This window comes from Heterocephalus glaber, unplaced genomic scaffold, assembly GCF_053883595.1.
Source record: "Heterocephalus glaber isolate CG9 unplaced genomic scaffold, H.glaber_assembly_v1.0 deba00001465, whole genome shotgun sequence".
Taxonomy (NCBI): Eukaryota; Metazoa; Chordata; class Mammalia; order Rodentia; family Bathyergidae; genus Heterocephalus; species Heterocephalus glaber.
Window position 1 is genome coordinate 31,294,671 of NW_028258312.1, and position 24,822 is coordinate 31,319,492.

Genomic DNA, 24,822 nt, shown 5'->3' on the forward strand with positions numbered 1-24,822 from the left:
GTCTGTGTAGAGGTCTCATATTACCTGAATATGTAAGAACTGCAGCAGAATTAATCAAAAGGCAATTAGAATCAAGTGCATATAAACGAGCAGCTACTATGTTCTAAAAAAAGCAACTAATCAAAAACAGGACCAATTTACATTAAATGAACCAGGATTATAATGAGCTCTCATTATACCAAATATGCCAAATTAAAATAGGAAAATAGAGGGGCCGGGGATTTAGCTCAGCGGCACTGCTGCCTGCCTCGTAAGCGCAAGGTCCTGAGTTCAATCCCCAGTACCAAAAATAAATAAATAAATAAATAAATAAAATAGAAAAATATACCTGTGAAATTTGCTAAATAATTAAAAAAAGTAATAGTATAAGGATACTTAATAAAATAGTTCAGTTACTTACAACAAGTAAGTTCATAATAGTATGTCCTATTTCTCCAAAAAGAGGTTTTCGGCCTCTAATACTTGTCAGTGGAGCAGGATATACTATACATAAGAAAGAAAACCTGGTTATTATCAAGAAAGACCGAAAAGTCTTGAGTTTCTTACATAATTCTCATTTTGCACACAGACATCATACATAGATAGCACACAGCCAGTTCTCAGGGCAGGGAGAGGACACGTTCACACCCGGTGCAGGCAACAGAGGCTTCGCTGAACTGGGGACCCTGTACGCATACATCAGCTGCTGCAAGCCCGCGGCACTCCAGCAAGTTTGTGTTCTACGCCATGCTACTTCACAGATAAGGAAGCTGACACAGAGACTAACACACGTGCTCACGATGACTAAGGTAACTGGCGAAACAGTCTTGCCTACTTCCAAAGCACTTGATCATTATATGTGTTGTTTCCACAAAATTATGTGGAGGGGTGAAAACTACAACAACTGCCTAGATGCTTATAAAATTTTCATATGTTAAAGAGAACTACAAAGAATTAAAGACTTTAAAGGCATTACAGGTAACACCCAATGGTACCACTCTGCAGATGGCATCCACGGTTCTAGTTCTTGGGTCGGCCATGATGAAAGGAGCATAGGGTTGGTGAACCCAGCACAAAGGAGGCAGAGGCAGGAGCTGTCACCTCACCGCCCACTTTCCCTTTTGTGGAGGGCAGAAGGAAAGCCGCCTCATTAGTGTAGTGCAGCAGGTGCTAGAAGGAAGAAAGGTGAGAAGGCAGGCAGGCCCGTGCCACAGTGACAAGAAAGCAGACGCATTCTCAGCTTCAGTTCTCAGCTGAAGTCACAGGAAACCCACCTCTAACACCTGCTACACAAATACACCTGCTCAAATGTCTGAGAAAACACCACGTCCTCGACACTACCGAGTTTAAAGACTGAACTCAGAGTAACCGCATCCCCGATGGTACAAACATATTTTGTAATTTTAAAAAGGAAGACTAAGTTATTGGAGGACAGAGGGTCTAGACTGGAAAAGAATAGTGTTAAAAGACATTAAAATGATAGAGGACATGATCAGGATAAATGCCAACTTTAAATCACCATCCTTTGTAAATTGTTAGAGGCGATTTTACTTGAAACACTATGCTCAAGAGGTTACAGGTTAGAAAGACCTACTACGAGTATATAAAGGGACCTGATCAGCCATCTAATCCTACAGTTAATGGTAATCCAAACACGCAGCCCCACATCAAAGTACAGACAATCCTCATTGGGAAGGTACTAATCTGAGATGGTAAGTTTCGGTCTTTATTTGGGGACTTTAATTTCTGTCATTAGCTTTTTCACATCCCCTCTGTAATAGAGTCCAAGTCATTTCTAAAGAGGCATGAGCGCCATTCACATCAAAGTGCCAGTTATCTAAAAACCCGGCAGAATATAAAGAACAGAGGAAACAGCTGAAACTAGTCCCGTCCATGTATAATTGACAGTGTTCCCTCATTACCACTCAACTGTTTGGCTCTGTAGTTCCAACCCCTGCAACCTCTGCAGAAGTCCTCACGTGGCTCCTTGACTTCCCAACCTTCCCTGTGAGGAAACCAGCCTTACTATCTGAAAGTGCTACTGGCCAAAACCCTGGCCATATGTCCAGATTAAGTGTCCCATTATGATAGAAGATTGGCTGGTTTATTTGCCATAATCTTCCACAAAAACTGCACTTAACAAACAACCTTCAAGCACGCTTATCAAGAACAAGTACTACGGGCTGGGGATTTAGCTCAGTGGTTCTGGCGCCTGCCTCGCAAGCGCAAGGTCCTGAGTTCGATCCCCGGTACCAAAAAAAAGAACAAGTATTAGGCTGAGGAGGAAACAGCATAGAATATCTTAATCTCTTTGGTTTACACAGAACAAAACCTGAGTTGTCAGTTTTTACACAAGTTAATAGACTCATATACTTAAATGCTAAATGGTAAGGAACTCCTAACCACAAATCACACATTTTAATAAAATCTGACAAGCAGAGGGCCTTAATCCTTTCATTTAAACTGCCCACCCTGAAATCATAATCATTTTTATCTTATGTATTACACAGGCAATACATACTATTATTTCTTTTAAAACCCAAGGATAAACATATGTAGGAATTCCAAAACAATTAAGACTAGAAATGATTTTGAAATAACAATTTACAAAAACTGGACCAGCACAACAGTTTAAAATCTCCAGTGGTGCCAAAAGTAGATGGTAGATAGATATATTCATATGACAAATGATACGGTCTACATCACTTCAGCTAGCTAAATATTGGGAAAATAAAAATAAAAATGAGGAACTTAAAGCTTACGAAAATGGCAACCACTATTTTCTCTAAAAACAGCTGATGCCTGATCACAGTCAGCAGGTGAATGCAATACCACTAATAATCCAAAAAGTCTGTTTAATTTTATGACATTAACAGAGAGGGAAAATAATTTACCTTCTGAATACATAGGCAACATAAAACTCTCAGAAAAGTACATGTTTTAAGAAAACATTAACAAAAGTAATATTGTCGAAATGCTGTTTTGTTTAGAAATTAAAAATATTTAAAACATGTTACTGTAGTTTATGAACATCTAGACACTTTGCAACATAATGAGGTCTAGACTAATGCGGTAGTACGAGAGGCAGGGAGGCTGAGGCCAGGGCATCCTAAGTTCAGGTCCTGCCTTCCAGCTCAGCAGGACCCTGTCTCAAAAAAAGTTTAAAGAGGATGTAGCTCAGTGGTGTAGTGCCCTTGAGGTCAATCCTCCAGAAGTCGAGAAAAAACAGAAGTATCCCAAATTAAAGTAGTTCGATTAATCTGGTAAAATTTTAACAATTTCCCTAAAATTCTTACTTTACATTCAGTATGCTTGAAATATGTAACCTAACTTATTATTCTAAAACTTACCTTTATATTCCACACCTAATCTCAACATTAAACGTATAGGAAAAACCTTTGCCCAAGGAATTTCCAGCTTGTGGATAAGAATTCCAAACAGAAAAGGACTACTGGGCAATGGGAGATCATCAAGTTTCTGAACAGTAGGCGTAATAAACAGGACTCCTCCGTGATCCTTGCTACCGAGAAAACTCTCAGTAAAGGCAACACTATCCAAGTCTTCTATGTATTTTCCTGGAAATAAAATTAATAAAAAGATTTTAAGCTCTTTTATTATTGTTGTGATGCAATGTTTGGAGTATGATGTCCCAATGTAAACCAAAAGCAATGTACCATTTTATTTTCTTATTTCTACTTTTAAAGATGCATCTATTTAAGACACTCTGTGTGCAAAACTCAGTTACTGCTGGATACTGGGGACTGGGAACAAAAATTTGAAAATGTTTCCAATCTTACATGCCTTAAAATTTTCCTCTTTCCTGGATGATCACAAGAAAATTTATCATGTGCCCCAATCTGGTACGGATGGTAAGAACAGTACATGGATATATTTAAAAATTAAGGCATTAAGGGCCAGGAATTTAGCTCAGTGGTGCCGCTGCCTGCCCTGCAAACGCAAGGACCCAAGTTCGATCCCCGGTACCCAAAAAAAAGAAAGAAAAATTAAGGGATTAAATATATTTCTTTTTTAAACTTAAAAAAAAAATCTCTATACTCACTCATTACATAAAATGCTAGTTTAAAAGGAGACTAAAAATGCTCTTTTAAGGAATCAGAATTCTTTTCACAAAATGAATCTGCAGTGTAGGTGGCAGACCAGACCACAAGCGCCTTCACTTATCCACCCCTTCCTCCCCTGCACAGTTTGAAGTGAGCGCTGTACCTCTGAGCGCATCCTTGTACATGGTGAGGAACAGTCGGAAGATGTCCCTGGGAACTGTATCTTCATTTGGCAAACACAACAACAGAATAATAATCTCTGCCTGTCCCAGGCCATGCAATCCATTGGTGGAGAAGTACCAATATTTATCTGAGGAATCTGAGGAATAAAAGCATACAACTGTAAATGCCAACTTCTGTTAACTGAAGAAACTAAACATTGTTTCTGCATAAAGCACTTTTCAAACCCGTACTTTCCCAAAATTCTCTTCATAAAAACCTTAAGTTGAACTGTGTAAGATTCACCTAAGAAAATAAAAAGGACTACCTTATGGAGTGAAATAATAACACTAAAAAGATGCACTAACTTGCCGAATGTAGAGTGTCAAAAATTAATTATTTTCTAAGCGAAGGCAAAGTTTATAAATGCATTGCTGAATAGAGGAGACTGTTTACTTCCTTACTTTCAATTACACCACAATTACTGTTTTTATCGCTGCTAAGTAAGACATGATTCTCACTTCTCTCATTTACCAAAGTTCAATTTATCTAAAAGCTACAGAAATAGTAATTGCACAGTACACATCAAATATACCTCAGCTGTAAGCCCATGATCTGAACTAGGATGCTGCTAAGAATCTGTAAACTCACAGCAAGTCCCACTGGATGCACACTTGGAAAATGAATTTGCAGTCTATCTGCAGCCAGCATCAAATTTTGCTTATTTTTCCCTTATTTTTCAGTCAAAATCTGATTTGAAGATGTAATTACTTTAGAAATCTTGCTTACCAATTAAGCAGAGAAAGATAAATCATTACTTACAAAGTATTAATCTGACATTCACAAGCAGATTTGCGTTTAAGACAAAGGTGGCAGGAGGAGATCCTTCACTCTGAAGCAGTGAACTGATCTGTTCCGGAGACGGGTGCTCTTCTACCGCAGGCACTAAGCAGAAGTAAAATGCCAATCAGGGTCAATATCGTGTTGGACACATTCACAATGAAACAAAACCCCACACATATGTAAGGCCACCAAAGGCCCAATCAAGTTTAAAAACCAAAGCAAACAGGCTTCCTAACATCAACTAACATCCTGTGTAACTGTTATACACTCAGTTTTTACTTTCCTATCCAGAATAGATTTTAATACTGTAAAACATAAATTTGACATATTATATTGGATATGGCATATACACAAAACACGGTAAATGGCACAATTATAAAATTTTAGTATTTTTAAGCTTTAAAACATTTTTGTCAAAAGTGCATTCTCCTTTGTTGGTCGCTCCAATCCTAACGTCTGAAATTTACAAGTCTGAGACAACCTAGACCCAAGATATACTTGCTGCTGGTTGCTACCTGTCTATGGCAGTGACAGGTGCAACAAAACCACAAAACACAAGAGCACAGCAACCAACATGCAAAGAACAAAGAAGGTTCACGACTTTGGTCAGGAAGCTGTGCTGCCACACTGGTCCTCAGGACAGAACAGAGACCCTAAGCATCACTCACTCCCTACATTAACTGCCATGCAGAGGGCCACGGGCACCGCATCAGCACGCAGCGGAAGGCCAAGGTGGCAGGTGTCTCTCCCAGGACCACCCTGGGTGAGGGCTGGACACACAGTCTCCAGCTTAAAGGACTTAGCGATCATGAGGAACTCAAACTCCCCCCTGGATTTTTTTTTTTTTTTTTTTTTTTGGCAGTACTGGTAACTAGATCCAGGCACTTCACACTGAGGTGCATCCCCAGAGCTTTCAAATTTTTTATTTTGAGACAGAGTTTTGCCAAGTTGCCCAGGCTGGGCTTGAACCTGCAATCCTCCTGCTTCAGCCTCCCACAGTGCTGGGTTATAGGTGTGTACCACCATGCCTGGCTACAATTCCTGGTTTTGTCAATATTCGTTTTCTTCGGGTATTAGCCTTCTTTAGAAAAAGACCTACAGTCAAAATGCTAATATAGCGGGAACATTTCTGAAAGTCTGAGTTTCCTACTGTATTGGATTTTGACTCATTCTAAATTAGGGACACAAACATGATAAATGAATCATAAAAGTTCAAATCCTTCAGGGTTTGCTTTTACATAATAACTTTTTGTCAAATAAAGTTATCAGCCCCAGTACTTATAACAAAATTGTCTAAGCTATAAAAAAATCCTTTGCAGACAAAAAAATTCATCAGTACCCTCTTTCTAAAAGCATTCTTTTTAAATTTAAAGTAGCTGCTCTCCTACCTGATCCCTGACCTCCAGAAGCACCCAGAAGTGGGGGCAAACCATGCTCATCATCAGGTAGGAGACTGATCTTGCTGCAAACATGCTTGTCAACACAACACAGTAACCCGTAATCTGAAACACCAGTCACCAGAAAAATGCTGTTAACTGTGACACCCAGAGAACTGGATGGTGCCTCAATTTCTGCAAAAACATCATCATCCAGGGTAAGAGAAGCAGAAGGTAACGTGACGGTTCCCATGTCTGTCGGCAGTTTTTCCACAGACGGGACATGGGAAACAGGACTCCCAATGCTCTCGTTTCTTGAACTGTCTCCTAGCTTATTGTTTGGTTTCTCCACTGTGGTAGAACAGGCAGGGTCCACTGTGTTTACCATCTATAAAATATGGAATAAAAAATTAAGTAAGTTCATGCTCTCTGTTCAATCATAAAATGCTCATCTCTGTAGCAAGTATATCCTGTTAATCAGAATACTTAAAAACCAGAATGGGTGCATAAATTTTACAGTCACACTTCCCAAGAAACAGTACCATCTTGCTGCTTTGAGTTCCAGAGTCTATGGCATTAAGGAGCACGGGGTTTTGCTTTATTGCCCGCTCAGGAAGGTACTACTGACTGGAATATCATAGACAGGAGAAGAGCAAGAAGCTGGGGCCCTGTTCCAAATCACATAGTGAGCAAGTGACTCAGTTCAAGACCCTTCTCATCTAAGACGGGCAGGGGACAAAGGGAGAGCAGGGAGGGAGGAGGGAGGTGGGTAGGAAGCAGATACATTGCACAGTAGCAACCACCTACAATAAACTACCTGCCAAGTCCACTTCAAAGAACCACTTTCTTTTTTAATTAGCCAGAATCAATGTTAAATGAAAACCAGTCGTGAACTCAAGTGCTATTTACCAGCCTGTTTAGAACTTTCATTCTGCTGAACTGTTGACTGGGAGAGGCAGCTAGGTAAGGAGCATACTAGCTCAGGAACTCCTTCTTACAAATGTCATAGATGATGCATCTTCTGTTTAAACCTAGCACATCTGCACAAATGCAAGCATGACTATACCCAGCAGATACTTTTCTGAATGTCTGACAAAACATTAAATCACTATTAGTCTAAGTTACTACATCTCAGTTACATTTCTCTACAGCAGGCGTTCTCGAAATATGGCCCAGAGATCTCTGGGTCCCCAAGATCTTCTCAGGGAACCAATGAGACCCTAGAATCTTCTTCATATATTTTTAGTATATGTGCTGCCGAAGTGAGCACATAGGATCTCCTTCATATAATAAAAACGTTCCAAAGCACTCAATGGAGAAGCCAATGTGAGACTCTGTCTTCTACTGAGTCACACATTAAAGAAATTTACAAGGGTCGGGGTGTAGCTCAGTGGTAAAGTGCTTCCCTAGTATGCTTGAGGCCCTGGGTTTATCCCCAACATCACAAAAAAGGAAAAAAACCTGCAAAAACATAAAACAACGTAATTCTTACTAAACTATTGGTTTAAAAATATTATTTTTCCTAAAAGTATTATTTCTACCAATGTAATGGATTATTTTTAAATTAAATGTTTTTAATTTTCTCAATTTTAATTTTAAATATACAATAATTATCAGTAGGTATAATCTACATATCGTTTAGTCCTTGGAGGTCTTCAATATCTTTTAGAATATAAGGGAATCCTGAGACAAAAAAGTTTGAAAACCACTGCCTTAAACTAATATAAAAAGAAAAAAGGTGAAATCTGAAACAATATTCACTACATCAATAGCACATTCCTCAGGGACACTGTGGGTTCAGTTCCAGATCGCTGCAGTCCCATCCCATGAAGTTTGGGTTTCCCAGTGGATATAAAGGTTATGTTACAGTCCCCTAGAGTCTATGAAGTGCGCAGTAGCTTTATACCTGCACACACTAATTACACAACACTGACAATCGTCTGACTTGCAAAACTGGTGCCAGAGGACCTTCCGTGCAGGGTCGCCGAAGCCTCCCTCCTGTGGTAACTAACACAGCGTCCACAGAGCGCAATGCAACGTCTGCCTGCATGTTTCTTAGGTCAGGAGACCCACAGCATTCCAAAGACAGGCCACTGACAATCACATGAGAGGTCGTCTATGAACATGATTTTCTGTCACAAACAAGTGACTTCTGTTCCCTACCGTGGGCACAGCCAGTAAGGGAGGAATGCAGTCTTCAGAGCATCTTTTACTTCCAGATGACAGTTTTGTTGTATCTGCAACTTCACCATTAGGCAGGATGCCATCTGCAAACCACACTCTCTTCTGTTCTCTGGAGCCCAGTCCTAGAATCGGGGGGACAGTAAATCATTTCAGTCTGGCTGCACTGCAACAATGAGATGCTGAATGGCCAGGAAATGTCTTCAAGAGTGTTTGGCTATCCAACGGCAAGACCTGTACTCTCAGGCTGTGAAGGCCTAGAGAAAAGGCTTTTCGTGATTTGTCATACTGAGCAGAGCCCTTTTCTGTGAATTTCACACACAGGAAGTATGATGGCCAAGTGTGCATGGAGATCACACCAGAAGACCTGAAGCCTACATCACGGAGGCTGGGTGGGGATCAAGGAGTCATGACTGAATAAAACTTAGGGACTAAGGCACAGGGCTGAAAAGCCATCATGAGAACACACCAGGTAACAAAGAAAAACACTGAAGCGAAAGACTGAAAAAGGAAACAGGATCATATGTACATTCAAGAGGTGATTTATTTAACAGAGAAGTGATACTGGTTCCGTTCTTATAATGTGGATACAAAGCCTTATACATATGAAGTAAGGTATCTTTCTAGCATTTGTAACTTTTTTTGGTAACATTTTTATAAATTAATTTAGGTTGTTGATATACTTTTTAGACACAAATTTATTCACCTTTAGAGCTATAATACACAACCATGTAGATGAACTGCTTATTCAGTTACAATAAAAAACAGTCACTGAGTGATAAAGTCCAAAAATAACTGCCAGAGGATCCAAATCTGCCTGAAGCTGATATTTATCACTATTTTCTAGCACACTACAATCTTCAGTCCCCAGATGATGTTTAAATGGGCTTTACTCAAGATTCTAAATGAGAAAGTAACATACAACTCAAAGATTTAAAAGTATTTAGATTTAAAACACATTTTATTATTGTGGTAAAATAGATTAAAAATAATTAAATAAAAAACTAGAAGAAATAAAACAAGTTTTCGAAGCACAGGAAGTACCTCAGTTATTATTCCGTGTCTCTAAAACCCTCACGTGCCCTCTCCACGCTACTGTGGTTGCTGGGCTGAGGCCTGGAAGGGTGGCTGCCAGCCCCGCGCTGACTGCTGCCCATGCTCAGGTCCTGCCTGCCGGGACCCCGCAGCAGGTGCTGCAGGACACAGGTGAACTCCCAGCACCACCGTGTTCCCACCACCTTCCTGTGTTCGTCCTGCACACCCTGCAGGCCCTGGACGGCCCCAGCACTGCTCACAGCTTCGGCCGTGAGATGTACACGCCTGCTCCCAGGTCTGCGGGCCAAGCGTTCCCTAAGCACCACGGTCCAGCTCAGGAAGCCTCCCTCTGCTCTTCTGGGTTCCACCGCAGGGGTGGTGCTGCTTCTCTGTCTGTCTCTGGGCACCTGAGCATGCGCTCTGGCTCCTCTCGCCTCTGACACACACGCACTGATGCCCGGCACCAACTCCCTCCTGAGACTCAGTCTGCTTTCTCCGTCTGCCCGGTCCCTGACAACCCCAGATGGGTTCTATGTACATGCGCTATGTGCTTCCTGTTACCTTCAGCGCTGGGCTGTTTCAGAGCTGAGGTGGGCAAAGCTGTCGGAGAAGGCACACTGGTCGGCTGGGGCTCCTGCAGGGCCGGGCTGGCAGCAGAGTCGCCAGGGTGATGAGCCTGCGGACTGGAGCCAGTGGGGCTCATCATCCTTTCAAAGGCCTGAGCTGGACAGGGGAAGAGCAGTGTCAGAATCTCACATGGCTTTGAACTTGAGAGTAAACTGGGACAAATATTTGATCTTTCAAGTTGTACAGAGAAAGGAACCAGAACTGGCATGTGGCACAGACACTGTCTGAGTGACTACCTCAGCACTGACAGCGCCGGGGAGCGTGGGGCTGACGGCCACCACCCGTCACTTCCACGAACGCCTGGCACGCTCTAGGCCACTGCAGACCAAGACGCGGTTTACCACGTCTGCTTCCTGCATGGCGCAGAGGGTTTCTTTCAGACACAAGTCTCTGTCTTGCCGGTGCTTAGTTAAAAATCCATCAATGGGCTGGGAACGCAGCTCAGAGGTAGGGTGCCGGCCTAGTGCGCAGGAGGCCCAGCACCGGAAAACAGAAAGAAGAAAATCCTTGAATGGCTTCCTAAGGGGAGTGAAAGGTTGTTAAAATGGTCCACGAGACCAACGCAATCTGCACCCACCTCCTGCTCCATCCCGATGCCGGCTGACCTCCTCTCTGCAACCCTAACGCAGCTCTGCGGAGGAGCGCCCGCTCCCCCAGGGCTCCTCTGACAGATGCCTGCGCAGCTTCCCTCTCTGCCTTCACTGCTCCCACAGGGCCCTGCACTAGCTGCCTGCCCGCCCACCACCAGTCTGGCACTGGCCTCTTGCAGTTTAAGCTGCCTTCAAGGGCATCCTCACCATGTGAGCGCCTCTCCATGCACAAGCTTCAGGAGAGCACTCCCCAGCCCACCTCCTCTCCGTGCCGCCTCAGAGAGCAGGGACAGCACCAAGGGGACTCACGCGCCCTCCACTCTGGGTCTCAAAGTCCTCTCCAGCTCGCCCCGTCCACCTACTGGTACTCACGTGCACAGTTCCTTAAAACTCACTCGACCGCGCCACAAGGGCCTGTTACCTGCACTTCTGTGCAAGAATCTTCCCTGCCATCCCTTCCCTGTGTCTCGCAGCCCGAGTCACCTTTCTCATCAGAAAACACTACTCAGTCACTTCTTCCATTTTCAACCAATAGAAATTACCTACAAATAGTCCCATAAATGAAACTTTATCCTATAACAAGACAGAATAAATAGAACAAATACTGTAACTAAACTCATTCTACAATGTCCTTAATAAGGCGAAGAAGCATTGATTATCAGTATCCTGAATCTTTTTAATGATTATGACTTCTCCCCTCTTGGACCTTACAGTCAGAATATGTCTTAATGCTCATCCAAAAATCTGACCTGTCAACTCAAATAATACATGAAATCTCTATCTTCATTTTTTAAGTGGGGGAGAGAATTATGTGGGCACCTGCTCTAAAATTTCTGAATTCACACATATTGCCTTGGCCAACAGTACAGCAGGCGTCAGCTTTGAGGCTGCTGAACCAGATTAAGAGCAAACAGGCCACCAAGAAGCGCTTAACCTGCTCTTGAGCAACACCAGCGAAACAAGACGATTTGCACCGTCATCTTCTGGAGTATGCGTCAGCACCAGAGAAGAAAGCAGCTCACCTCAGGCTAACAGACTCGCATCAGAGATTTTTGGAGAACTGATGAAAAAATTTACCTTCATTCAAAAGAAAAAAACCGAGTATTGCCATGTATGTGTTCTGCTGGCTAGCAGAAAGAAGTGCCTGAGCTAATGCACAGGTCTGGTTAAAAAAGAAAAAGCCCACATAGTATTTTCTGGGAATTAACTGTCAACAAATCTTTGAAGGTGTAAGAAGTACTTAAAAGAACATATTTAGGGGGGAAATACAAGATAACACACACGTGTGCACACAGCCTGAGAACGCAGAGACCCCGGGACCACGCTGACAATGGAAGTCAGCAAGAGGCATGGACATGATGGAAGCAACACAGGACACTGTACAGTGAGAAGGGACATGGCAGACAGATGCGTGCAACAAGGTGGCAGTCCCATGAGCTTACAGAATCAGACAACTACAGCCGATCTTCTTCCAGTCTAGGTTATTCTAAAGGGTGGAACTATCACTCGCCTCGTGCCATCAATACACAACACCGAGTACTGTTTACTGGTGGGGACGTCATAAATGTTTAGCTCATGATGACGATGATGACGATGATGACAAAAACAGACAAGCAGACGAGGTGCAGCAGGAAGGACTTGGTACCTGTTAAAAGGTAATGCACTGTCACTCCAGAAACTGAACGCTTCCTTTGCAGACTGGTAGTGTTAATTGTGAGAGTGGAACAAAAAGAGAAACCAAGCCTTGGGTCCCACCTAAGCCAGATAAGCCAACACTAGGTCCTTGCCTTGAGGAAATAGAGAAGTTCATCTTTGTCACAATCCAGTCGTTTGTAAGGCATATTCAATTACTGGAGGAAAACAGTCAAGTGAGTACTCACCTCTGTTAATAGTCTCATAGCAGATTACACACACTCTTGCTTCCTTTTCTAGATAAGGCAGCTTACTCTTCCTGTTACAACAGACACCACAAAATACCTATAGAAAATGAAATACCAAATTTGTGTTTGTTTCAAGCATACTACTTGAAGCATACTAGAGACCCCAAACCTTATTAACCAAAGCCCCCGTTCTTTATGATTTACAGTGGAACCTTGGTTCGCGAACACTTTTGTTGGCAAACAATCTCATTCTCAAACAAAAGCCTCTGGCAAAATTTGTTTGCAAACTTTGCATTGGGTGACAAACAAGACTGCAGCCATCTTTCCCACATAAACACAAAGGTGGCCATCTTTCCCAAAATCGTGGAACAAATTACGCTCATAAGCCAAGGTACCATCATATTTTCCTAATCACCATCACAAGTAAAATTCTTAAATGATTTAATTTAAATGTGGTTCTGTCATTTATATCTCTGATAAAAATTCCTTTAATTCTGTTCATTGAAAAGAGAATAAAAATTTCCAGTGTGTAAGTTTAATAAAATTTTCTGTAATTCTTATTTAGAACCTTTACAAGTAGAGAATTATTTTGCTAAGGATAAGAAGGATGGTCAGTAACCAACACCTTAGTGAAAAATGCTAAATAGAAAGTGCATCCTATGCCTCAGGCGCTTTCCTTAGTTACAGACAGCCTCTGCACCGATGACTGCTGCGAGGCCGGCTGCACCTGCTGTCAGTGTTTCCCTGGGCAGCAATCACCATGCAAGCTGCAGAGTGCTCTTAAATTAGGTGTTCAAGGACAAGGGGGGGGGTCTGACTGAGTGTGCTGTGCAAGTATTAGACAGATAAGGACGCATTCTTAGCTTTCGCAAAGCAGTAAGTGTTCCTCACAGATATCCATGATAATAGGATATTTACTCAGCCATCAGATAATCTGCGAAATGGGAGTTCTTCACTGATTTCCAGGATGAGATGACTATGAGATGAAAGGCAATGACTTTAAGCACAATCATGTAGCCTTGTTTATCAGCCTTTCCTGTCATCAGATTTCATTAAAAATGCCTCAAAGAATAAAAGCGCTGGGCTGAGCATGGACCTCAGGGGTGGAGCACTTGTCTACTACATGTGAAGCCCTGGGCCTGAGCCCTAGCACCAAGAAAAAAAGATGAAGATTTCTGTAACTCACTTTCCCACATGCTCGGCAGTGGTGTCGCCGTTTTGTAAAAGTAAATTTGACCTGGCAATTCATACAGTTTGGAGCTTCTGAATCAGGAACCCAATTAGGCTGTTTCTGGCCCAAAGCCATGTCTTCTTTGCAAGTATTTTCAGGCAGAGAATCTTCATTTGGAGTTAGGAAGCTGGACCTGCCTTCCAAATTGCTTTCTATATCAATGTAGTTAGAGTTGAAGCTGGCCTGAGCGTCACCCGCAGAGTCGGGAGGACATGGAGGTGGTGCAATGGCATCTGCTAAGCTGGCTTCACCTTCTGGCGCACTCGGAACATCTGGCTTCCTCAGGTCCTTGGAGACCCTTGCTCGTGATGCAAGGCTACTGGACTGCTTAGGTCTAGCCCCTCCAACATGCACAGACTGGCTGCTAACATCAGAGCCCAGTAGCTCATCTGGCATCTCAGCTGGGCTGGTAAGGGACCCTTGTTCAATGGGAACTGTGCTTCTTTCCTGTACACAAAGGACACTGTTGTCTATTGGACTTTGTTTATCAACTGTTTCACAAATCATATTAATACCATCACTTTCCCCAGTGGCTCCTGCTTCCACTTTGCAATAAATATCACTGACATTTCCATCACCGAGGTCTTTCATATCTATCTGATTCATACGAGATTTTGAGTCATTTACATTTTCTTCAAAAGACATTAAGTTAGAGGTCTGAAGGTACTGTTCTGTCAAGAAGGCATCCAGCTCGGCGTCACTAACGAGTGTGCCATTTCTCATGCTTTCATCAATATTGAAGTAGTCTAAGTCCTGCTCATCCATGTCACTGCCTAAGAAAGTGAGACCGGCACAACCAGCCTGACAGCCGGGGGCTTCAGCCCCCAATAGCTCCAGCTGGGACCCTGCAGTTGTGGAGGAACTGGGGGGACCGGGGGCACCCAAAGCCTCAGCTCCGATTCCCATCTGCTCAGGTTCTACCTTTCCCTCTCTCCTCTCTTCATGTTCTGGCTGAAGAAGTGTGTTTTTACATTTTTCCTCTTTCATAAGATCAGCCTGCCCAACTGGCTCCCTGTCTAGAACAGCATTCTCCCGCGTTTCCTCATGCACCATCCCTGTATGCTGTATATGATCCTTGGGTTCCTGCTGAGGTAAACAGTCACCATGTGCTTTACTGTCAATGACTGAGCTGCACAAAGAGCCAGGTACTGAAACACAGGACAACGAGGAGAGTGCTGCTTCACTGGAAATATGGAGAGCTGACGGGGAATTGTGGATTGCATCATTATCTTTACGGTCTAAATTTCTGGAGTCGTCTTTTGCAGACTGTTTTATAGACATAGCAGTTCTATCTTCCTGACAGGAAAAGTCAGGTAATTTGAAATTTTCATCTCTTGAGTTTGAGTCACTTAGGTACAAACTTTCATTTTTTGGAAGACTTTCGCAAGGCAAAGCACTTGTGCCGCCTCCTCCTTTTAAGCATTCAGTGGCAGGTGCAACCATTATATCTACTTCCTCCGTCACCAAATCTACTTCCTGTTTCCCCAAACAGCCACCATCTTTGAATAAATCCCCCGGCGGGCTCTTGTATTGTAGATTATCTTTGGTATCACAAATTCTGGAACTCTGCTCAGTCAAAACAGAGGTCACGTTAGAGTCAACAACTGGGTCTAACTGACTAAAGATCTCTTCATCCTTTAAATTTTCGGTTCCATCATATTTACAAGAGTCTGAAAGTGTGGTTTCTACCTTTATAACCGATTCTTCGGTACCACCACCTTCTTTGTTCTGTAAGTCAGAGCTCACATCATTCTGTTCTTCTGCGACAGGACCATTCCCATTGTCTGCTGATGGGACAGAGAGAGCATCTGAAACTGCAGAGGAATCCAGTCCAGGCAAAGAATCTCCACTAGACTTGAAGTCACCTGGCAGTAGTTTTTTAAAATCTTCTTCACTGTTAGCTGCACGAGCCAAGCTACCCGTGTCACTTATCAGGTCGCAGACAGGTTTACTACATCTCATGTACGAAGACGGGACGCCATGTGAAGCCCCAGCATCAACGGAAGAGAGGAGGTCCAGTCCTGCTACATTTTTCTCATTCTGTGCAAAAGTCAGTCCCTGGAGTGCTTTTTCACCGAGGGAACTCTCCTTCGCTTCACAGCATGTTTCTGAGGAGCCATGACCGCCAGCACTTTGCCGGTCCTTTGGTAGCACTGAAGGTGGCTGTGAAGGAGTCACCTCTGAAGGGACTGAGCAGTTCTTAGAATCATATGCATTCGGAACACCTTGGCAATCATCTTGTTCATCTAATCGAAAACAGAGACACAAAATTATTCAGGACACCCAAATCAAATAAAAATGATCAAGACAATATGTTTTGTAAGACTTCTAAACTAAATAGACTGTCTCTGGCTTTAAAGTACTGTATTTTCTGCTTTTTACTCTTGAATATAAAGTGATAGAATATAAAAGTGATTGAATATAAAGTGATGTCATAAAGTGAGAGAAATTCCACTTATGACTCAGTTACACTACTAATCTAGTCTAAGGAAGAGCTGACAGTCAACCTTCTTTGTTCGGCTCCCTGTTTCCTTGCCTTTACTCTGAGGAAAATGCCACTTCTCGAACTCAACTTGTGACCTGCTTTCAAAGTACTTTTAGCATGCTCATGAATCGGTTTGATGGTTCTTGCTTTAGCTAAACTTGTATCTGCAAAGCAACTACTAGTTCCCCGACTTCTATTGCTGGCTACTCGCTCCATTTTGCATGAGAATAAACTAATATGTTATATAACAAAACAGGAGAACTTTTTTCAGAAGATAACAATGTGACCAAAATGGAAATCACATTTTGCCAAGAGCACTCTATACCTGAGATAAGTGAATTACAGACATTTAAAAATCCTGGTAGAGGCAAAAGGGGAAACCAACAAACCTGGGTTCTGTTCAAAGTCATCAAGGAGTTTGTCCAAGTCACTGACAGCTGCTTTAAAATAACGATCCATCTTACCTCTAACGTACTCAGAATTTAATTCTTGTATGTCTGGAAAATAAAAAGTGTATTTTGCTTAATTCTCTAAAATATAAATGTTATACCATCTATTATTCCATCCTAGGAAACACAGGAAATAGAAACAAAAATTACATTTAGTAGCACTTATTTGTGAAGTCTACAATTTAGGCAGAAGAACTCTATGTATGGAAAACTCTATTAACTTTTCCATGCACAAGCCATTATGAATTTCAAAGCACTTATCTAAATAACTTATGGATCAAAGAATTCACAATGAAAAGCTAAAATACTTAAAAATATCACATGTAAAATAATATAAAATATACTACATACAAATAAAAATACTACATAGAAAACTAAAAGTTTTATAAAAAGAGGCATAAAGTGGATGAACCTTTAAGCCTGAGACACTCTACAAAAACCTCTCAGTGGGCCAAGGATTTAGCTCAGTGGTTCCAGCGCCTGGCTTGCAAGTGCAAGGTCCGGAGTTCAATCCCTGGTACCAAAAAAAAAAAAAAATCTCTCAGTGACAAATAGGATAACCTCATGGGACAGAGGCCAGGCTGAAAGGGCTCTCACTGGCCTCAATAGGACAACTGAATATCAAACGAATGAAGACCACAAAAGACTGAAAAAAAATCAATCAGATTTTTCAAAGACCCAAGAAATCGTAAGGACACTAAAACAAAAAACAAAACACTGTTCATTAGAGGATTGCTAGGGCACCAAACTATTACTCTGAAAATTATTAATTATGGGCCAAGGTCTGCCCTGCCCTTTCTTTACAAAACATAAGTTCAGGGTAATAAAATAGTTGCGGTCCACCTGTCCCCCACAGTTTTGCTCAGTTGCCTAGGCTGGATAAGAATTCCCATTAATAATGGCTGAAGGATGCTAAATTTTTTTTTTGGTACTGGGGATCAAACTCAGGACCCTGCACTTACGAGGCAGGCGGCGGCACCACTGAGCTAAGTCCCCGGCCCTAAAATTTTAAAACTCATTTCTTCATCATCCTTAATGCAATTAATGAAGTAGGTATGTTAAGGCTGTCAGAGGGCAAGGCTGATGGGAGCTTCATTCAGGAGGTGGGGAGGAGGTCAGCAGAGCTGAGCTGGTGACAGGTTTCCCATAAACAAACGTGTAAGAGCACCACCACCGAAAACACTCCTACCTACACTGACCTGAGTCTAATCAAAACTGCAGAACTAACTACATGTCTGTAGGAAATTCAAGCACAGATGGACAAGTTAAACGACCTAAGAAGAAAATAACCTGTTACATTAATCCAGAAGAACTTCGCGGCACTGTTCATCATCCTGTCTATGAGAAATGACTAGGGTTTTTGTTTTGTTTACATTTCCAATCTGTTACAAACTGTTACTTTTGTAAAAACACAATAAAACAATATAACTGTGTAACAGCAAGTACAAAGAAAAGACACATTACTGAATGGTTGAATGGTGGACAGGAGTGGGAAAGAGGGGAAAAGATAACAAATGACAGAGGCCTTGAAGAGAACCAATCTCGCCTGAAAAAGAGGGTGGGAGGGAGGATGGAGGGAGAGAGGAGAGAGACAGAGATTTATACACAGGTTAAAAAGATTAGAGCTCTCACCACGCCTGCCTTGCAAGCACAAAGGTCCTGAGTTCAATCCCTGATACCAAAAAAAAAAGATTAGAGCTCAAGAGCGAATGGAACTAATTGGGAGATCTACTGAGGATAGTACCCAAAATGAAGAAATAAATATGAAAAAGTTAAAGAGACACAAACAGAACAAGAATAGAGTCCCACAGGGAGAAAAGAGAGTAGAAACAACTTCATTTGAAAGACCATGCAGGCTTTCCAGAACTGATGAAAAACTCAACATGGTAAACACATTATACCAAACAATAGAAAGAAAAATGCAGGGCCAGGGATTTAGCTCAGTGGTTCCACCGCCTGCCTTGCAAGCGCAAGGTCCCGAGTTTGATCCCTGGTACCAAAAAAAAAGAAAGAAAGAAAAAAGAAAAATGCACACCAAGACACACTATAGTGAAGCTACTGAACCCCAAACAAAGAGCAGGGAGTGAGATAGAGGTCAATTTCCAAAGGAGCAGTGGCAAGGCAGGCAGTGAACTTGGAGCAACAGGCACACTTCGGGGTGCTCTGGGCAACAAGGCACAGCACCCTCATTCAGTGGAGTACAGCCCTTCATTTCCACTGACCTGTGTTTATACCCAATAGTGCGTAAAGCACAGGCACCAGGGCGGTAACAGAAGGTATTAGAAGAGACAATGTAGGAAGCAGGAGAAAACTTTCAGAATATTCTCAGAGAGAAAAGAAAGAAATGGTGAAACAAGACTCCAGAAGCAGACCAACTTCTCTTTCCCAAAGATGCTAAGGCATTTTAATAAAGAAAAGGTGGTCTCTTCAACAAGGGATGCTGAAAAAAATCTGGAATCCCTATGCGAAAGTATAAACCTCAATACAGACCTTATACCTTACATACTAACTCAAAATGGATAGGAGACCTAAACAAAATGCAAACAATTATAAAACTTTCTGAATAAAACTTAGGAGAAAATCTACACAACCTTAGGTTTGGTAATGAGTTTTTCAATATATACCAACACCATAAACCAGTGGCGGCAAATCTATGGCATACGTTACTGTGTTTTTCTTTTAAGACAAAAGATGTTAATGTACAGGTTGATTTTTCTAAACTAAAACCTCAATATTTAGGTTCAATTGCAGTGTTGGCACTTTGTGTTGAATAAATAGGTTCGGGGTTGTAGTTTGGGCTCTCGGTCTCTAAAAGATTCCCTATCACTGCCATAAACCATGAGAAAAGAGCTGGTGAGTAATATCTTATGGAGGCCTCCCAGCACTGCAGCAGCAGCAGCACCAACTGCTGTGTGAAGACACTGTTGAGAGGATGAGAAGACAAGCCACAGACTGGAAGACATTTGCAAAACATATGCACAATGGAGGACTTGTATCCAAAATCTACAAAGAGCTAAAATTCGACAATAGGAAACCCTAAATGGGCAAGGGACTGGGGTGACCTCCACGGGGGAGCGCTTGATTAGACCCTGGGTCTGAGTTCCAGCAGGGCTGAAGGAAAAGAGAAGGCAAGTTCTGAAAAGACATATCCCCAGGACATAGAGATGGCACACAAGAATATGAAAAATGCTCAACATCACTTTTCTTTAGGGAACTGCAGATTGAGCAGATAATACCTCACATCTATCAGAATGTCTAAAATCCCTCAAAATGACAATACCAAGAGCTGCCAGGATGCCATAGAAAACTCATTTGTTGCTCGTGGGAATGCAAAATGGTTTAGCACTTTAGAAAACAGTCTGGCAGTCTCTTAGGAAACTAAATAGTCTTACTATACAACCCAGTTCCCAGGCTACTAGGCATTTACCCACTTGATTTGAAAATTTATGTAATGTGGTATCTTGGAGCAGAATGTGGGTCTGGGAACAGAGAAGATCTATTAGGGGAAAACTGAGGAAACGTGAACAAAGCTGGACTTTAGTTCATATTGACTTAGTTGGATGTGGTAGTGCACACCTGGAATCTAGGCACTGAGGGAGACTGAGGCAGGAGGATCACAGGACCCTACCTGGGCAATTTAGCGAGATCCCATCTCAAAATAAAAATAAAAAGGGATGGAAATGTAGCTCAGTGACAGAGTGCCCTTGGGTTTGACCCCCTCATACTGCATAAAGAGAAAAGAGCAAATGAATATTGGTTCACTAATCATGACAAATGTACCATAGTAATGTAAGATGTTAAAATTAACCAAATGTGAATATCTGGAAACTCTGTGTTATCTTTGCCATAATTCTGTAAATCTAGAACTACTATCAAATCAAAAATCCAATCATGGTGTGAGAAAATAAAGTTGATCCTCAGCATAAAAAAAAAGGTTGAGAAAATACTCTAGAAAATAGAAAAAGGAATGAAAAATAGGGAGAAGTGATCAGAAAATTAGAGAATAGGGCCAGGGATTTAGCTCAGTGGTTCTGCCGCCTGCCCTGCAAGAGCAAGGATTCAAGTTTGATCCACAGTACAAAAAAAAAAAAAAGAAAGAAAATTAGAGAATACAATGTTATCATGAGATCTGACATTCAACTGGGAGGTCCAGAAAGAAGGGGTGGGGCTGCACACACAGGAGAGGACCAAGGAGCTCTGGAGAAGAACTGGAAAGCAGGAGAGAAGCTGAGACAGGTACAGATTTGGAAACAGGCAACATGCGGCTGCAATGGATGAGCCCACCTAGGAGAACAGAGAGGAGCCCAACATCAGTGGACTAAAGATCCCATGTTCCCAAAGCCACTCTGGGCCTGCAGACAGAGCTCAACAGCAAGACACCTGCCCAGCCCTACAAAAGCAAAGTCAAAGCAACAAAGCTTTGCTCATACTGACATGTACTTCTACAGAAAAATATCCAATGCATTTTATGCACTGTATAAGCACATTTTTACAAATAAGTTAAAAATACTATTAGCAAAAGCAAAGGGAAAAATATGGAAGAACAAAATAAACTGTTAATAATGTTTTATGTCAGAGAACAGGAGTATGCAAACCTCTCAAAGGTACTTTGTATGTCTTTATATATGTCCTACTTTTACAGATAAGCATATATTTTTGTAAACAGGAAAAATAACTGTTCTTTTCCTTATAGTATGTCTCCTTACAACATAAAAGATAATAAAAACCTATAACATCTACAAGGCCAGTCAGATCATGTAAAAGTGTTCAATGCACATCTGTTCGCTACTACATTGAAAGGTAAAGTTTTTGTTTTTTAATAAGAAAACTACTCAATGTTGGCAAGGATGTGATTTTTAAAGGCATCTCAAGACAACAGAAAATAAACCGATATAACTTCTCACATTGAAAACAATGCGACAATATGTAAGAGTGGCCTTAAAAAGATTTCTAATATTTGCTCTAGTAATTCTCTTTTTGGAAATTTAAGAAAATAATTCAAAACCACTGAAAATAAGCATGCAAAGGTATTTTACCAAATCATTGGGTGAAAAAAAATCTAAATATCAACATTGGGACACAACAGAAAATTATACAGGCACCAAAAGTAGCATTTATGTCTATGGTCTATCAAAATACAAATGAAACAAAATAAAATAAAATGACACAGTCTCTGATCTAACATTAGAGAAACAATAGCATCCGGGCAGAACATAAGCCAAAGAACTTTCAATGTGGCAATGCTTCTCACAGTGTAAGTGTAAACAGCACGTTAATTTGAGAATGTTGAATCAGCTCCTCAGACTGTAGTTGGGGGACCCCTGGAAAGCTCTCAAGAGCAATTCAGGTCCCCAGGACCTCGCTCCAACTATACAGCCATGCAAAGGTGGGTTTTCCTTACATGTGCCAACCTCAACACAACAGCAGCCCAGACTGAACAGAAGAGCAAAAAGGACAATTCAGCTGTTTTCTACAAAGCCAGACAATAAAGTGATTTGCCTAAATGTAAAACAATGCCACCCTTACCCTTAAATTTTGCTTTTTAAGATATGGTTATTTTTTAGTGAAAAAGTATTTATATTTGTAGGAAAATGGGTGGATTTTGAGACCATAATACTAAGTGAAATAAATCAAAGAAGATTAAATATCACATGGTTTCTCTGAGCGATCTGATGCATAATTGAAAGAGCAAAATAAAAGAGCCGTGGTAGGAAACGTCGTAGACTCTGAAGAGGAAAGGCACCCGGTGAAGAAGGGAGTGGGGAGGGAAAAGGACCAGATGCCGGATGTGTATGTACAATTCTCCAAGATGAATGTTATTATTATGTACCACAAACATGCACTAATTAAAAAGTAATTTTTAAAAGTTTGGCAGTTTCTTTTAAATTGAATATGTGCTTACATATAAAAATGCATTCAATATTTAGTGGGTTTATCATTTTTTTGGTACTGGGGATCGAAATCCGGTCCTTACGCTTGCGCAGAAGACGGTGAAACCACTGAGCTAAATCCCCGGCCCTATCATTATTTTTAATTTGCTGAGTTTTATTTCCAAAATGGTAAATATGCTTCATTAGGGAATAGAAATTCTTTTGCTCTCAATAGTTTTTAAAATGATTATCCTCAATCATAAAGTTTAACGAAGTGCATTATCACAGTATACAACACTATGATTAGGTATAATAATTGAATGGGAATTTAGCTTTATCGGTAGTGTAACTATTTCAAAAGATTTTTGTTCATGTACTACTTGTATAATAAAAAAACAACAAAGGTAGGTTTGAGGATTTTAAAAACAGGGAAAACAAACCCTTCAACTGTATGTACATAAGAGCTTATCAACTTAATTAAGAACATGCTCCAGCTAGTCAGGAAGCGGAGGCAGAAGGATCACAAGGTGAAAGCCACTCGGGCAACTTAGCCAACACTGTCTCAAAAAATAAAAAGGACTGAGTGTGTGGGAGGCAAAGAAAGGGAAGCAAGAAAGAGAAAACGAAGGGAGAAAAACTAAGATACTAGCAGCGGTTGATTACATGCTGGAATTATGACTACTCTTCCTTATTCCTTCCTATAATTTTCATCTTTTACCACTATGTAATTTAATATGGGGGGATTAATTCTATTGGATCAAACCATTAAGCTTCTACCAACAAGGCAAGTTCCAATGAATAAATGATAACCTATCAGATCAACAAATTAATCTTTAAACGTAAAGATTAATTTAGCATGAAACTTGGGGCCTGGCCTCTCACAACGACGAGCACAGCACAGTGTGCAATACTCGCACCTGCAGGCCCCGGCCCCCGGGGTGGGCAGCTCTGAGTCTAGGCCCCCACCTTACGGGGGGGGGAGGGGGGAGGGGAGCGCCTCCACCTGGGAAAGCTCCGCAGCTCTGAGGCCCCGCCCCCGCCTCCCGGCCCCGCCCCCGCCCCGAGCTCGGACCCCGCCCCCGCGAGCGCCCCCCGCGGTCCGGCTCGGCCCAGGCTAGTCCAGCAGCCGCCGCGGCCAGAGGCGACTGGGTCACTGAGGCCGGCGGGTTTCGCGGCCGCTCGCTAGCCGCCAGGGCAGTGGGCTGAGGAGAGGCCAGACGGCAGCCCTGGGCGTACGGGGGCTCTTACCTCCCCACACCCCTGCTGGGGGAACTCGACAGGACGCCGCGCTGAGGGATGAAGAGCTACCCAGGCCGGCGTCCCCGCAGTGCACGACGTCGACTCCGGCCGGCGCCCTCCGGCCGGGCCGAACACCGCGCAAGCGCAGAGGCGGCGGGCGCACACGCCCCCTCCCTGGGCTTCCGCGGCCTCGGCGCCTGCGCACTGCCGATGGTCTGGGCCGGAAGCGCGGCCCGTTCTGTGGCATTGGGGCTGCCCGGAGGTTCCGGCTGCGCGGGGGCTGCTTTCCACGCACCGCGCTGTCCCCGGACGCCGGGCCTGCGCCCTCTCTGGGCGCCGATGTTGTCTCCGCCGCCCGCAGCTTCCCCCCACCCCGCAGCCACTCCGCCCTGCCCGTGCAGCTGGTTTCTCCGAGGGTCGAGGCTCGGGCGCTGCAGCGCCCGCCCCACGCTCTCGCCCGGCGGCGACGCAGCGCTCCGGACCGAGCAGTTCCGACCTCCGGGCCCGACCCATCCCGGCGCCGCCCGGCCTCTGAGCTCTGTTTACCACGGGCGTCTGTGTGCCCGCCACCTCGCGGTGCCGATGCAGTTCTCTGTAGGAAGAGAGATCTGCGAGGGGTCGGGGCATCAGATGGGCAGTAGTAGCCAGAAGGTTTTAACAGCTCAAAATTCATTTTCTGAAGTGTGGCTTTTGCAGTACCTAATGATTGCATTCTTCGTGTAGAGCTGGTACATGTACATAACACGTCTTAATTCTTCTGGGTCGCTTTCCCCTCCCCTCCTTCCCTCCATCCTTTGGCCCGCTTCCCATTTGCAGA

At 42.7% G+C, this 24,822-nt stretch overlaps 1 protein-coding gene across 2 annotated transcripts in view; it reads right to left on the bottom strand.

Annotated features, from left to right (window-relative positions):
- Positions 1–24,173, bottom strand: part of Zfyve16 (zinc finger FYVE-type containing 16) — a 44,241-nt gene extending 20,068 nt beyond the window's left edge. Inside the window, exons 1-11 of one of the 2 annotated variants that reach the window (XM_004841600.3) lie at positions 24,015–24,173; positions 16,837–16,944; positions 13,918–16,208; positions 12,732–12,828; positions 10,196–10,357; positions 8,582–8,724; positions 6,431–6,806; positions 5,022–5,144; positions 4,204–4,359; positions 3,330–3,554; positions 401–483 (exon numbers count right to left, since the gene is read on the bottom strand). In XM_004841600.3, coding sequence (XP_004841657.2) covers positions 401–483; positions 3,330–3,554; positions 4,204–4,359; positions 5,022–5,144; positions 6,431–6,806; positions 8,582–8,724; positions 10,196–10,357; positions 12,732–12,828; positions 13,918–16,208; positions 16,837–16,906 — 3,726 coding nt within the window. In that variant the 5' untranslated portion in view covers positions 16,907–16,944; positions 24,015–24,173. Of the gene's footprint in view, positions 1–400; positions 484–3,329; positions 3,555–4,203; positions 4,360–5,021; positions 5,145–6,430; positions 6,807–8,581; positions 8,725–10,195; positions 10,358–12,496; positions 12,626–12,731; positions 12,829–13,917; positions 16,209–16,836; positions 16,945–24,014 lie in introns of those variants that run through there. The other variant, XM_004841602.4, reaches the window with a different exon arrangement.
- Positions 24,174–24,822: the final 649 nt, after the last annotated feature.